Consider the following 14,761-nt stretch of genomic DNA (forward strand, 5'->3'; position numbering starts at 1 on the left):
TTATACTAAGCACTAAGAACCTCTATATCCGCAAATACCTATTACCTAATAGTAAAACAAGGCCTAAGCTCGCACTAAGATATATTAGCCTATTCCGTATTCGAGAAGTTAAGGGCTCTTCCGTATAGGCCTATTAGTTATAGCTTCTACCTTATTATACTATCTATAACACCTTCTATATATCCCTCCTTAAACTATACTATTAGCGCGAAGGCGATAAAGCGCCTACTAAGTTAGAAGAAGTCTTAGCCGATAGTAAAGAGCTATAGTCTATAGAGCGTATACTAAAGTATCGGACTAGGAAGGGTAAGAAGGAGTACCTATTAAGATAGTAGGGCTATTTACTAGAATAGGACTCGTAGGAAGCTAAAGATTCTTTTAAAGATATAACTAAGTTGTTAGATAAGTATTAGACTAGTATAAAGAACAAGAAGAAGGCTAAGGGCCTATAATGTCGCCTAGGAATAATACTACCCCTAGGGTGCTATTAAGCTAACTAATTAGAGGCACGCAATTGTTAGCAAGGATGAAACTATACTACTATAGTAAACGCGCACCGAGTGTTAACGAGCGCGCTATAACTATTAACTAATCGCCTGCTCCTTTAAGGAATCTACCTCTTTACTAGCGCAATCTATAAAACCCTTCTCTTAGCGCCCTCTCTTATTCTACGTCCTACTAGGGCCCTAAGGCCTAGTCGGTCGGCGATAGCGGCGCGCGCGCGTGTAGATAGTAACGATAATAATAATAATAGCGTTACGCCTATACTAAAAGGCGGTACGGCCGGCGCGGCTATATTAGTAACAATATTGCGGAGTATATCGCTAGTTAAAGCGTTACTAGTCGAAGGAAATTAGAAGCAAGGTAAAGTTAGCGCTAAGACGACTAGCGCCGCTATTATTAACATTACTTGCTATTATCGCTACGCCTACTAAGACAACCTTACCTATACTACGAGCTTAAGGCACTATACTAACTAAGTTAAAAGATTGAGCCTATTAAGGGTTTGATTAAAACTTTAACTAAGTTAAAAGATTAAGCGACTAATAGACTAACTAAGGGCAAAAACTATAGAGCTAAGCTAGCTAGAGTCGATCTTGCGGATAATAGGTTACTCCTCGATCTTTCCGACCCTTTAAGCGAGACGAACCTTTACTATTACACTTATAATAGCCTTTACCTATAGAAACTAGACGAGCTATGTTTTTTCTAAAAAGATAAGATAAGATTAACAATTAAAGGCTTCTAAACCTAACTAATTAGGGCTAGCGAAACTACGAACAATAATAGCCCTCGTAATAATAAGAATAACCCTCGGAGCGGACATTTCTAGGTCTTTTAAGAGTAGACGCAAAGAACTCGGTACGATATTACTTAGAACGGAGGCAGTGCTACAATACCTCGTACGTCTACCTATTATAGCAGGGAAGACGCGCTCGTATTACAATTAGTCGAAGGCCCTTAATTCTTATAATTATATATTACTTTATAGTTTATTATATATAGGGATAGCGTAGTTAGAGTTGCACATTGTGCTATATTAGAGGTAAGGTTTAATATAGTTACATAATTAGGTAGTTAAGTATTCAATTTAGCGCGGGCTAAGCAGCTTATTAGACTTGCTAAGTTAGCGGCAATAGAGGTCGTAGAACATAGACAGGCTACGAGGGCGCGGCCTTTAGAAAGGAAGCGTATATTAGGGCCAAAGAGGCTATACGTAATTGGTATATAACTAGGCTAAGTAAAGCTAGGGTCTTAGTGCCTTAGGCAGGGCTTAGCGCTTAGCGTTAGGCTAACTAGCCTACCTTCCTCTCTCTCCTCCTAGTTCTCTATCGAATACTACCTATACCTACTACTACCCTATCTACCTGCTAATATAACCCTTATTATATCGAGATTAGAATATAGATAGGCTACGAGGGCGCGGCCTTTAGAAGGGAAGCGTATATTAGGGCTAAAGAGGCTATACGTAATTGGTATATAACTAGACCGAGTAAAGCTAGGGTCTTAGTGCCTTAGGTAGGGCTTAGCGCTTAGCGTTAGGCTAACTAGCCTACCTTCCTCCTTCTCCTCCTAGATCCTTATCGAATACTACTTATACCTACTACTACCCTATCTACCTACTAATATAACCTATATCATATAATTAGTCTATTATATATAATGTTAGAATAATCCGAAAATAAGTAGTAGGACTAGGGAAATTATATATAGGAACTTTAAAAATCGTAGATACCTACTATCTCGGTCTTTCGACAAACTTCGAAATTCGTAGGAGGAGCCGCCTAGACATTACGTACGGGTATAAGCGCTGCCGCTAGGTACGTATAAAAGCCCTAAAGCCTATAGAGCCGCCCGGACTACTAGTACGTTTAAATTCGTAGAAGAAAAACGCGTACGTTCTTAAACCTAAGTAATAGTACCTATAGTAATTAGTTCTATATCGTATATCTATAGATATCTCGCTATATATAGTACTATGCTATAGGTAGTACTATCGGAAATACCTATAGTAGGTATAATAGTCCGAAACGCCTATAGTACGTATACCTAGAATAAGCTTATAGTAGGTACTATCTAGAGCCCTTATAGTACTAGATGCTATTTAGATTTTAGAACGCTTATAGTAGGCAGTCGCAATCCGAAGTATCTATATTAAGTAGTTAGTACTATCTAAAACGCCTATAGTATCCGGATTGCCTATAGTAGGTACCTTAAATTTTAATATATATCCTACTCGGCGGTACTTTAAGAGAATTCGATAGCACTATAAGAAGGCCTCTAGGCATCTTAGTATACTAGAGTCTATCTAGATAGACTCGCGAAGATCTAGGATACTACTAAGGGATATAAAGGAGGTAGAAGTCCCTAGCTTCTATTAACTAGCTCCTATAGCCTAAGAAAGTCCTAACCTGCCCTAAGAGGGAGCTAGGCTAGGGTAGGCATTTGATTAGAAAAAGAGAACTACTAGGTATAAGAGAATACAAACTCTTTAATCTAAGAAATAAAGGCCGCTACCTCTTATCTTAAGGACCTAGCTAATAAATAGGAGGCCCTTTTCTCCTCCCTCCTCCCTTCTTTAGAGATATATAACTATAGTCCTCTACTACTAATAGAACGTAATAGTAGCATAGTTAATTAAAGACCTTAGCGGCTACCTACGAAAATAGAAACCTTCCTATAGGGGCTAGTAGCTACTAGCATCTTAGGTATAGGTTGCCCTTTAGGCTAGCTATTCCCCCTTTCCCCTCTCGCCTAGATCCCTCCTATAAGAGGCATATATAGTATATATAAAAGTAGGGGATGCCTTAAATAAAGAAAAGACCCTTAATAAGAGTAATATAGAACTCTTAAAGGAGATAGGAGACCCTAGAGTAATTAGAGTTAGGAAACAACCTAGTAGGAATATTACTATATTTTTAATATTATAAATAGTAAAAGCCTAGCTCTAAGGGAGTAGACAATAGATATAAGAGATATTCCTAGAAGGAGAAATAATATAGGCAGCCTACTAGATACTAGTCTATAGGTTATGTATAAGAGACTATAGCCCTAATAATAAGAACACTATAGAAAGACTCTAGGATAATAATACTAGATAGTACTCTAACTGTAAGGTAGGAAGAACCTTAGTCCTTCTAGCTTAAGAGCCCTAAGGCTAGGAAAGGAATCGAAGGATAAATATACTCCTTAATAGTACTCTATATATAGAGCGCTAGCTAGGTAGAAGACACTATAAGGAAGAGACTACTAGTCTAAGGAACTATCCTCCTAGTAGAACCCGTTACCTAGTAACAAAGGATAGTATAGTACCTTAAATACTAGAGGTTTAGATATATAGCTAAATACTATAATAAGAGCTAGGTATACGGAAAATACGTAGAGGAATATAGAATAGACAAATACCCTAGTAGTAAATATATATATAGCAACTATAGAGGCAGCTATCCTACCTAGTCTAGGATATATAGCGTAAAGCTAGCTACCTAAGTAAAGGTAGGAGGATTTAGGGATATAATAGTAGAGAAGTTTAGAGGGATATAGAGGAGCTAAGAAGACTAGACGCTAGTATAAAGTAGGAAGAGGCAAGCCGAATCCCTAGGAGAGCGGAGGAGAGAGACCTATTAGGATACCTAAGAGAGAAGACCCCCGGGAAGACTAATAGGTACTATAAGTATAAGGAAGTAGGGAGATACCTAGACTAATAAACTTAGCTTCCTCCTCTTATAGTTAAGCTAATAGAGGATAATAGAGAGGGAAGATATATAAATATTAGACCCCCTACTATCCTTTAATATTGACTAGCCTCTATATTATCTAGTATAATATAAGCTATAGCGTAAACAAGGTATAGAGAGCCTTTCTCGAACAAATAGACCTAAAGGAGGACTATATTCTAGCAATTTAGGGGCCCTAAATTAATATAACTATAGGAAATATAGGTAAATACCTAGGCTTCTATATTATCGTCCTATAAGGCCTATACCCTAGAGTAGCACTCTATATATCTAAAAAAATATAGGAGGCTTTATAGGAGCTAAACTCTTAGCATAAATACCTACTAGTAGTTAGTATAGGAATAGGAAGAAATAGAGTTATTATCTATAACTGCTACTACCTATTAGCCCTAGAGAGTAGTAGGGAAGCAGGATTACTACTACTTAAGTCTTATAGAGTAGGCTATCTAAAAGCACTAAGGTAATAGCTAAGTCCTAGTAGGTAACTTTAACCTTTACTACCTAATATAGGGAGAAAACCTAGACTAGAGCTAGTACTACTAGGTAGACAACCTTATTAGAATTATAAGAGAGAATAGTATACTTCTTACTATAGTAGAGGGAATAGTAATATAGGAGAACTAGAGGAGCGTAAGGACCCTTAACCTTATATTTGTTATCTATAATATCTAGTAAAGACTTAGCTAAAACTAGGTAGATAAACATAGAGCGATAGGATTAGACTGTAAGCTAATCTCTATAAGGATATAGGAGCTGTAGTATAAACGGAGAGACCGAATACCGAGACCCTAGTAGAAAAAAGCCGACTAGGAGGCAGTTAGAGGAGACCTCTAATAAAGGCTCCCTTCCCTACCCTAAGGACTATTTACTATAATAGAGTAGGCTAAGGACGCTATAGTAGGAATATAGTTAGCAATATAGGAATGCACTAGCAATACTATCTAGGACTACTATCCTACTAGCAAGGCTATCTAACTTTATAAAGATATCCTAGATAAAAGAGTATAGTAGGATAGTTAGCTACTTACGCTATCCTAGGAGAGAGTAGATAAAGTCTAGGATAGAAGAGAACCGTAGGGCATACCTAGTAGCTATATATACTAAGGACAAATAGATTTAAAAAGATACTAACCTAGTATAGAGAAGAGTAGTAAGGGAGGCTATAGAATAGTACCCTAAGATATAGAAGCTAGGTCGCTAGGCAAGGGAGAAAAAGGGGGAAAAATAGGCCCTCCCTAGATCCTATTACTCTAGTAGATAGAAGGAGGATAAATATACTCTCTAAGTCTCTAATAAAGGTAAAGCAGATATACTAGCTAAGTACTTCTTCCCTAGGCTAAGGGAGGCTAACCTATTAGATATCCTAGAGGAACTACTACCCTAAGAGAGGATCTAAATAGATATCTTAGTCTCCTTAGAGAAGATTATCTAATTTCTTAAGAAAATAGTACCTAACTTAGCCCTAGGACTAGACTAGATTACTAATAGGTTTAATAAGGAATATAGGCGGATCCTAGCCCTATACCTAGCCCTACTATTTATAGTATATATCTAACTTAGCTACTACCTAAAGGTATTTAAGAAGTTAATAATAGTAGTTCTTAAGAAACTATAGAAATTAGACTACTTAAAGCCTAGTGCTTATAGGCTAATTGCCCTACTTAATACCCTAGCTAAAACCCTTAAGGCAATAGTAGTAGAGATAATCTTAAAGTAGGTTAAGAAGAAGGGGCTCTTACCTAAATTATAAATAGGAGCTAGGCTAAAAAGGTATATAATCTTAGCCCTAGAGCTAGCTATAGAAACAATAAAAACAGCCTAGGAAATAGATAAATCGTATATAGCACTAATACTCTACCTAGATATCTTAGGAGCCTTTAATAAAATATTATACTAGAAACTCCTCTATAATATAAAATAAAAGGGATTCTTAGAAGAAATCTACCTCTTTATATAATCCTTCCTCTAGGATAGGAGGATAAAGCTTAAAATAGGACAATTTATAGATAGAAAAAGACTATAAGAGATAGATATCCCCTAGGGCTCTACCCCCCTACCTATAATATTCCTCCTATTTGCCTCTATACTCCTCCCTAAACTAGAAGGCCCTAAGACAATAGTAATAGGATTTGTTAATAATACTAGTATTATTATATATAGTAAGTCTACGGAGCAAAACTATAGGAGACTTAAGGAGGCCTATAAAGAGTATATAGAGTAGGTAAGGAGGGGTAGAGTAATATTTGCCCCCTAGAAGTACTAACTTATCTACTTTATAAGAAATAGGAGGAAACATAACCTATAGGCTACTATCTAGATCCTAGGGTACTAAGTATAACTAGAACTAGATATTAGACTCCTAGGGGTCTAGCTAGATAGTAAGCTTATATAGGGGCTATATATTAGAAAGGCCTAGGAGAGGAGCCTTACTAATATATAGTCTCTCTAGGGACTATATAAGTTAATATAAGGTACTAGCTTCTAGAGAGCAAAGCACCTGTATAGTATAATAGTTAGACTAGCCCTAATATATAGTTACTAGTAAATCTAGGTAATACTAGAAGGAATCCGGGAATACTAGAAGTACCTCTAGAAGCCCCTTAAGAAATTATAAAACACTAGGCTAAGATATATCCTAGGAGCCTATAAGAGTATACCCAAAGCTATCCTCTAGAAGGAAGCCGATATACCCCCCCCCTCCTTACTCTCTATATCTAGAATATAGCAAGACTCTTAGTAGTAAAGAGGAATACTCTACCTATATAATAGTATATAAGGAAAAAGTATAGAGAAATAGAGAATAGTATTAGGGGCTCTAGGAGATAGAACCTAAAAAGAAGAGCTACTACCTAAGAATAGGTTACTAATCCGAGCGAAGCCGGATGTTTTTAGGCTAAAGTTAGAGTATTCGAGGAGCTTGCGACGAGGATACAAAAACGGAGGTCTAAAAATAGTAGGCGAGCGGCGGATAACAATTAGTCTTAGTAGCAGACTCTATATTATATAGTGTAGGCAGGTAGCCTTCTGCGTAGTATAAGGCGTATTACGAGGGTCGTCTATAGAAGGGGTTAAATCTAAAGATACGCTTATATAAATTTAGCTATAGCCTCTTATTAGTCGAAAAAGAAAACGAAATTACGTACTCGTAGCCTTAAGCCTTCGACTCTTACATTACTTCCTTATAAGCGCGATAATAATAATAAAGCACAATAATATAACGATACTGTCCGCCGCTCGCCTCCGGCTTCGCTTAGCTATCCTAACCTATACCGCTAGTCTACGGATACTTTATTTAGTTAGCTAAGAGGTAGGGATATAGGAAAGAGTAGCCCTACTCTACTTAGGAAGGATATAGTAGAGTAAGAATAGTTAGGTAGAAAGATAGGAAAAAGAGAGGATAAGAAAAGAGGCTCTATAGTAGAGTTAGAGTAGACTAGTAGCCTAGTAGATAGGGTACTAGAAGAGAGGGATCTATCTCTACTTAGAATAGCTAAGACTAGTTACCTTAATAGCTATATAAATTAGGATAGAGTATATTAGCCTAAGATAATACCTTATAAAAAGGAGAGTCCTAGGGATTACCTTAGAATGCTAGTATAGCTATAGAACCTGGTTACTAAAACATATTACTATCTTCTACCCCTTAAGAAAGGAAAGGTAAGAGATATATAGAAAGGTAGGAATAACTTATAACTAGAATACTCTTACTACTATAAAGAAAGAACTCTTAGTAATAGTATAGTGTAACTTTAGTAGCTAATATAGAAAGGAGTACTTAACTAGTTCTTACTAGCAAAGGAGGAGATACTAATATAGTATTAGGATAAAGAGAGGAGAGCTAAGAAAGGGGCCGAGGAGGGAGAAGACTAAAGCCTACCTAGTAAGAGGAGTAGGTTAGGATAGCTAGTATTATATTAGGTAATACAAGTAGGAACTAGGGCCTATAGAGGATAGAACTTAGAGAAAGAGGAGTTATTATACTACTAGCTTTTCTCCTTAGATATATAGAGTAAGGCTACTTATCCTAGTTAGGAGTAGACTAGTAATAAAAGACTTTAATATATATTTTAGTAATTTATTATATTAGTTACTTAATAAAAAGCGCCGCTAGCTAGCTGAAATATAGACGCCTTACTTTAGGTACAAAACAGCACTATACACTATGCACTCGGGGAGATAAGCCTATACCTGGAAGCCAGTCAGCCTCGGCTTTGGGGATTCGGGCTAGAACAACTTGAAGTACAGGGCCGCAGGGCGCCGCTGCAAGTGTATTGATTGAGCGCGTTCGCTCGTTCTAGCTTGGAAGAGATATGTTCGAGCAGATGGATATCATTTCATCGCTGATTAGTCTCTCTTATGCCCAACCATACCAATGTTCCTCAAGCCCCAAATACTGACGCCCAGTGTCAGCACGACTAAGGCAAAGTTATACCAGAATGTGGCATGGTATCCTTTCATCAGAGCATCTGGACTGCGCTTGTCCTCGATGTTGCTCTGTGCAGTTACACTCGCAGCAATTACCGCAGTGAGAGCGAGTCCGACAGACTTGCCAAACTGGCTAATGCTGTTGAAGACGCCTCCGGCGAGAGCCTGAGTCTTGGCTGGGGAGACCGAAGTGATGAGAAGGTTCGAGATTGTGAAGAGGCAGTCGGCGCCGACAGGATTGAGGGCATTTGCGAGGAAGGCTAGAAAGCACGATATTAGTGACGTGACTCGTTCGACACATGGGATACCGACCTGTTGGCCAGTAACTCGAACTCGGGGTCGCAGGCACCATCACCAGAGGTGCTATAGCTGAAAATACACAACCGACAAATATCATCCAGTTTGCAGGGACTCGATGTACCAGGAATCCTGTCACGACGTTTGCGAGGAAGCCCGTGACGGGCGCGGGCAAGAATCGTATTGAAGATTGTGTGGCCGAGAGGTGCTGTACGTCTTGGAAATAGAACGTCAGAATCGTTTCAACCGAATTGAAAGTACCCCAAGTCAGGAAGACTGCAACACAAATGGTGGTAAAGATTTTGTTCCTCCACAGCGAGTTTGGGATAATCGCAGGCCGTCCGAGACGCTCTTGTCGACCAAACCAGAGTACAAATGCTGGGATAAGCCCGAATGCTAGCGAGAGCATAGCAATACTCGAAGGTCGCGCTGAGAGAAACTCCATTCCAGACTCCTTGGAAGTGCTGAACACTTACTGTTTTTCTCACTCGTAGTTCCGGCAGGACTATTCATCTTGAGTTGGGCCGTCGTACGCCGCGCGAGGCCGTTGTCGTGCTTAAAGCTACCGCTGATCTCGATTTCTGCTCAACTCGTGTCGCGCAAGCACGACCAAGACCAGTTCTGTGATGTTGTTGGATCACTGAGTGGCCGCAAGGAGACCTTCAACAATTTGCCTCGCCTTTTCTGGCTCAACAGTACCTTCCTCACCCCTGCGCACCATCTGTCCAACGAACCACATAATTTTGCCTTTCTGACCCTTCTTGACGACCGCGTCAACCATCTCTCGATTCTCGTTCATAATCCCCTTCGCTAAAGTGGTGTATTCGGCATCGGAAAGTGGTCGTAGGCGGAGGTTTCCTTCATCGATCAATTGCTCCACGCTGGGTCTCGATGATTCCGGCAATGCGTATAGCGTGGCCAGCAATTGCTTTGCTGCGCGAGCAGTAATCTGCTTGTTCGTGAGCCTTACGAGAATGTGTGCGAGCTCCTGCGGCGTGACTTTCACATTTTGCCACACCATGCTGGTCTCCATCAATCCGCCAAGTTCATGCAAGACCCAGTTGCCGACCATCTTTCCCAATTTCTTGTTGTCTTTCTCTGTCGATAGCTCGCCCAGAATGCTCACAGTTTCCTCCATGAACTCCAATCTGTCACCATCATCAAGCCCAACGATTGTTTTCGCGTCTTTCTCACTTAACCCATACCTCTCCAACACCCTTTCGACCGTTTCCTGCGGTCGCTCTGGCATTGTGTCTCTCAGATGCTTCACCAAATCGCTTCCGATGACCAATGATGGCAGATCCGCGTCAGGCATATACCTGTAGTCGACCTCTCCTTCTTTCCCTCTTAGCCTTCTCGTCTCTTTCTCACCAAGAGTCCACCCGCGAGTTTCGCCCTCCACAAATCCTCCACTTTCAAGAACAGATATTTGTCGGTCTCTTTCGGCAATAATCGCATCCTCCACAGCTTTGAAGCTGCTCAAATTTTTGATCTCAGTCCTCTGCCCAAGCCCACTGACGCCAGAATAGGTAGCGCCGGTCCCGGCAGTGCCTCGTTCTCGAACCGACACGTTGACGTCTGCCCTTAGACCACCTAGTTCCATGCCCGTCGCACAAGCGTCTACACTTTTGAGAATGGTTTGAATTTTGCGGACTACAGCTGCAGCTGTCTGTGGTGAATGGATGTGAGGGAGCGTGATTATTTCGATAAGCGGGTGGCCGGCGCGATTGAGGTCAATATGGTAAGTTGAGGCTCCATGAGATGTGGTTTTGGCGGTATCTTGTTCCATTTGAATCTGCTTGATCCCAATTTCGAGGGCGGAGGAGCCGGGCGTGAGGTCGGTGGGAGAGATGCCGTCGGAAGTAGTGAGAGTGAGGGTGCCATTTTTTGCGAAAGGTGCTGAACAAGTATGTGAGAAGCAAACTACAATGAGCTCAAGAAGCTACATACCATAGTATTGAGTAATCTGGTATCCATTCGGTTGATCCCAATGAAAGTAATGTTTTCGGTCCCAACCACTTTTCCTCTGAATGTTGCAGCCAAGCGCTATGGCTGCTCGAAGGGCAGGGAGAAGAGTGGCCACTTGGAACTGCGGTTGTGTGCCAGGCATCGCAGCATCAAACAGCGCCACTCTACTGTTCGCCGCCCCATTGCCCTCTCCTACAGATGCTGGGGCATTGGAGAACAGCTTACAGGCGGTGTTCAACTCGGCGTGTATCTCGATGCCCACCGTCAGCTCCCATTTTTCCAATCTCGGGGATGCATCGTTTGATCTGCTCTTATCACGGCCGTTCGCCTTAGTTTCTGCCTTCTTCCTCTTTGCTTCATCCTTGAGATGTTTCCGCAGAGGAACTGCTTCTTGATGTACCAAAGGCGAGACAGAGATCTGTCGCGATTGAAGCCATTTCGCAACGAAGCATGCTCGAGGTCTGCGAGCTGCACCCCGTGCGGGATTCGAAAGGCTCAGTATAGATGGTGGGCGGACGGCAGATGGTCTCATACTGGCAAAGGAGTTGAAGCTCTGTTGAAGCTCGTCGGAAGGTGAGATGCGGCTTGGCCAAAAGTTTCACAAGCCGTCTACAAATCTACGCTCGCGCCATTTCTCTTACAGGCCCGGCCTTCTGCGCATTCGATGATCATAGTTATAGCTTCGCACGAGAAAAGTTGCTCAAAAACATAGAGTGTCGCTTCACAGATGCTATTGAGACAGCCACCATGCTATATGGCCAAACGCTTTCTCATCGCTTCAACGACGCAATAAGTCAGATGCTTGCTTGAAACGCCACACATATGCCCAGTATCATTTCCCAAATCATATAGCTCATCTTGAGCACTTTCGTTCCCCCATGATATGTGAGAGGTAATGCGACTAGCGCTTCTTTGGTCAATCGGTCTTGAGCGCTTCTGGGTCACGCATCCACCTCCATCAATCTCGTCACCAAACCCCACGGTTATCCTCGAAGTCAACATCAGTCCGCAAGCCGAAGGAGTCTTCAATAATCTCATCCTCTGACTCGCGGTGGACTGGTGTTCTTGGTCTACGGTGTCGGTATCGTGGTGGATCCGGGAGGACATAGTAGTTCTCTTCGTCTTCCTCATCCTCGTCATCATCCGAACACAAGCAATGATCGAGATGTGTTCCACATTTGTAGCAGAAGTCGCAGCCGCAACGGCACCTACGTCTCGATTAGTCCTGACCGAAGTCATACCACAACTTGACTCACACTCACAGGACGTGGTTGCAGCCATCAATCTTCTCTACAAGCCGCTTGCAGTCCGGACATTGCTGCCACTTCTGCTGCTTCGCTAATCCCTTCACCAACTCAAATCCCGCGTTCGCACAAGCTCCAAAATGCTCAGCCTCTTTGCATCTCTGACAGGTCACCGATCTGCACTTCTGGCAGAATGCTTGTCCGTTATGGATGCTGTGTGGTGCGATGAAAACATTGCATGTCACCTTGTGACAGTAGGTACGATCTTTAGTGCTGAGCTCCAAAGTCTTGCCTCTGTAGATTCGTGCGAGCGATTTTGGTAGGTGCCGACGTGCAAGGTTGAGCGATATGGTTCGGCGATGACAGCGAGGTGGATAGGAGCCTTCGTCCTTCATTGCTATTGTGAACAGACGCTCGAGGCAGCCATCGCAGTAGTGACATTCGCAGCGAAGCTTCAAAAGCTGTTCTGGAGGCGGAAAGTCTCCGCAGATGCGACACTGCGGCTCTTGCTCGGTAGCCGTGTCGCTATCCATGGCGAGTTGTGGTGCGAGGTAGAAGGCAGGCCAGTTCCGGAGTGATTCGAAAGGGTCGATCAATGTGGGTGGTGCAGGCGCGCTCGACATGATGTCAGAATATGAGTCTTGTCCTTTGAGCAAGAGCTTTTAAAACATGCAGTGCCAAGGAGCTACGAGTGAATCAAGAGAAAGTCAGTCTTGCATGTGACTGCAGTTAGGACATATCGTGAATTGAAGTTGAAGTGAGGTCAGGTCGATGGTTGCGTAGGCTGATTATGCCAGCACGTTCCTGCGACTTCGGTCAGCATGCCGATATTATCATGTCATCCAAGGCGGAATTCGAAGCCTGGCAGTGATACACAACATCGTGGAGGTTGAGCTCCCATAGGCAGCCTCGGAGTTTGCTACAAATCAGCTTGGGCGGCCTCAGTTTTTTGCCATGGGTTAGCATGTCCCGCTGCAATCAGACGAGCGAACTGCTGTGGTGTAAGTGTAACCGATGAATGACCAATGACGATGGTTATGGCAAGGCTGGGTGCCTATGCTGCTATGCAGCTTGAGCTATGAGCCATACCAGGCATGGAACGGTTCGCATGTCGCTGCCTTGTGCTCGCCTAGCGCAGATCCCGCATTGCCCGATGCTGTGTAATTGATATAGGACATATCTTGCTCTAGGACCTCGCATCGTTCCATGTCTCTGCTCTTTCTGATGTCGAGCGTGTGGTCGCGGGTGTGAGAAAAGGCATACTCGTGGTAGGCGTTGAGTGGGGAAGGTAAATTTGCGATTACTAAGAGAGGTGTGTCATCAAGTAGAATCTTGCCTATATGCACATGACGACCATTATCGGCTTTGGCCACTGGAATCACGATGAATTGTCATCTGGTGGGCACGTTCGTGTTGTCGGAGATCAGCAAGATGGCGGCTTGGCACTCAAAGTTGTTATCCTTGTTATTCTCAACTAGGGCTTATGTGGCTCGAAGAGCCACACGAGAAGCCTAAGGCGACGAGTAGCTAAAGTCTTATCTAGACGCCTATAGTAGGCCTAATCTAAAACGCGTATAGTAAGTTATATCTAAAACGCTAATACTAAAAAGTAATATTAATCCGGAACGCGTTATAGATATTAGAAAGCACTATTTAGAAACGCTTATAGCGAGCACTATTAGGAACGCTTATAGCAAGATAGTCTTAAATATCTATAGTAACTACTTCCGGAATATGCCTATAGTAATTACTATCCGGAATACCTATAGCGAGTACTATTCGAAATATCTATAGTAAGTAGTTCTTTCCGAGTTAGAACGCTTATAGTAAGTACTACCTATAAGGCGTATAGTAAGTACTACCTATAAGGCGGATACTAAGTCTAATCTAAAACGCCTATAGTAATTTTAATCTAAAACACTTATAGGGATTCTTATTTAGAACGCTTATAATACTAAGTACTATTCGGAACGCGTATAGTAAGTCTAATCCGGAGCGCTAATAGTTAGTACTACTATCTATAACGCCTATACTAAGTTTTATTTAGAACGCGCTATATAGTAATTCTAATCCGAAACGCTTATACTAAGTCTTATCCGGAACGCGTATAGTAAGTACTATCCGGAACGCGTATAGTAGGTCTAATTTGGAACGGTAATAGTAAGTACTATTACGAACGCTTATAGTAAGTAGTACTTTCTAAAATACCTATAGTAAGTACTATTTAGAATACTTATAGCAAGTTATATCCGAAACGCTTATAGTAAATACTACTAAAAACGCCTATAGCGAGTAGTAATATTCGAAACGCCTATAGCGGTAACTATCTAAGATATCTATAGCGAGTAGTACTATCCGGAACGCGTAGAACAAGCCTTATTTTAAACGCTTAGTATAGTTAGTTCTATATAAACCGGAACGCGTATAGCAAGTCTAATCCGAAACGCTTATAGGTATTCGAACTGCTTATAGCGAGCGCTAAGTACCCTATATAACGCCTACTACGAGTACCTTATAAAACGCCTATAGCGAGTACTCTATAGAATACCTATAGCGAGTAGTACTATCCGGAACGCGTAGGATAAGCCT

The 14,761-nt window shown here is 41.8% G+C and overlaps 4 protein-coding genes across 4 annotated transcripts; 1 reads left to right on the forward strand and 3 right to left on the reverse strand.

Annotated features, from left to right (window-relative positions):
* Positions 1–8,588: 8,588 nt before the first annotated feature.
* Positions 8,589–9,381, reverse strand: MYCFIDRAFT_4807 (uncharacterized protein; the record flags this gene model as incomplete). The annotated part of the gene is made up of 2 exons (XM_007929683.1): positions 8,589–8,923; positions 8,976–9,381. Coding segments are annotated over 2 exons (741 nt in total), but the record flags the coding sequence as incomplete, so codon positions are not given.
* Positions 9,382–9,597: 216 nt separating this feature from the next.
* Positions 9,598–11,460, reverse strand: MYCFIDRAFT_47157 (uncharacterized protein; the record flags this gene model as incomplete). Its single annotated transcript, XM_007929789.1, has 2 exons — positions 9,598–10,859; positions 10,911–11,460. The coding sequence occupies 2 exons, from the start codon at positions 11,458–11,460 to the stop codon at positions 9,598–9,600; spliced, it is 1,812 nt and encodes a 603-aa protein (XP_007927980.1).
* A 726-nt stretch (positions 11,461–12,186) lies between these two features.
* MYCFIDRAFT_47095 (uncharacterized protein) lies at positions 12,187–12,705 on the reverse strand (the record flags this gene model as incomplete). Its single annotated transcript, XM_007929787.1, has 1 exon — positions 12,187–12,705. The coding sequence occupies one exon, from the start codon at positions 12,703–12,705 to the stop codon at positions 12,187–12,189; it is 519 nt and encodes a 172-aa protein (XP_007927978.1).
* A 136-nt stretch (positions 12,706–12,841) lies between these two features.
* MYCFIDRAFT_176504 (uncharacterized protein) lies at positions 12,842–13,650 on the forward strand (the record flags this gene model as incomplete). Its single annotated transcript, XM_007930259.1, has 7 exons — positions 12,842–12,882; positions 12,906–12,929; positions 12,956–13,039; positions 13,067–13,173; positions 13,218–13,330; positions 13,363–13,446; positions 13,501–13,650. The coding sequence occupies 7 exons, from the start codon at positions 12,842–12,844 to the stop codon at positions 13,648–13,650; spliced, it is 603 nt and encodes a 200-aa protein (XP_007928450.1).
* Positions 13,651–14,761: the final 1,111 nt, after the last annotated feature.

Source organism: Pseudocercospora fijiensis (assembly GCF_000340215.1).
Source record: "Pseudocercospora fijiensis CIRAD86 unplaced genomic scaffold MYCFIscaffold_6, whole genome shotgun sequence".
Taxonomy (NCBI): domain Eukaryota; kingdom Fungi; phylum Ascomycota; class Dothideomycetes; order Mycosphaerellales; family Mycosphaerellaceae; genus Pseudocercospora; species Pseudocercospora fijiensis.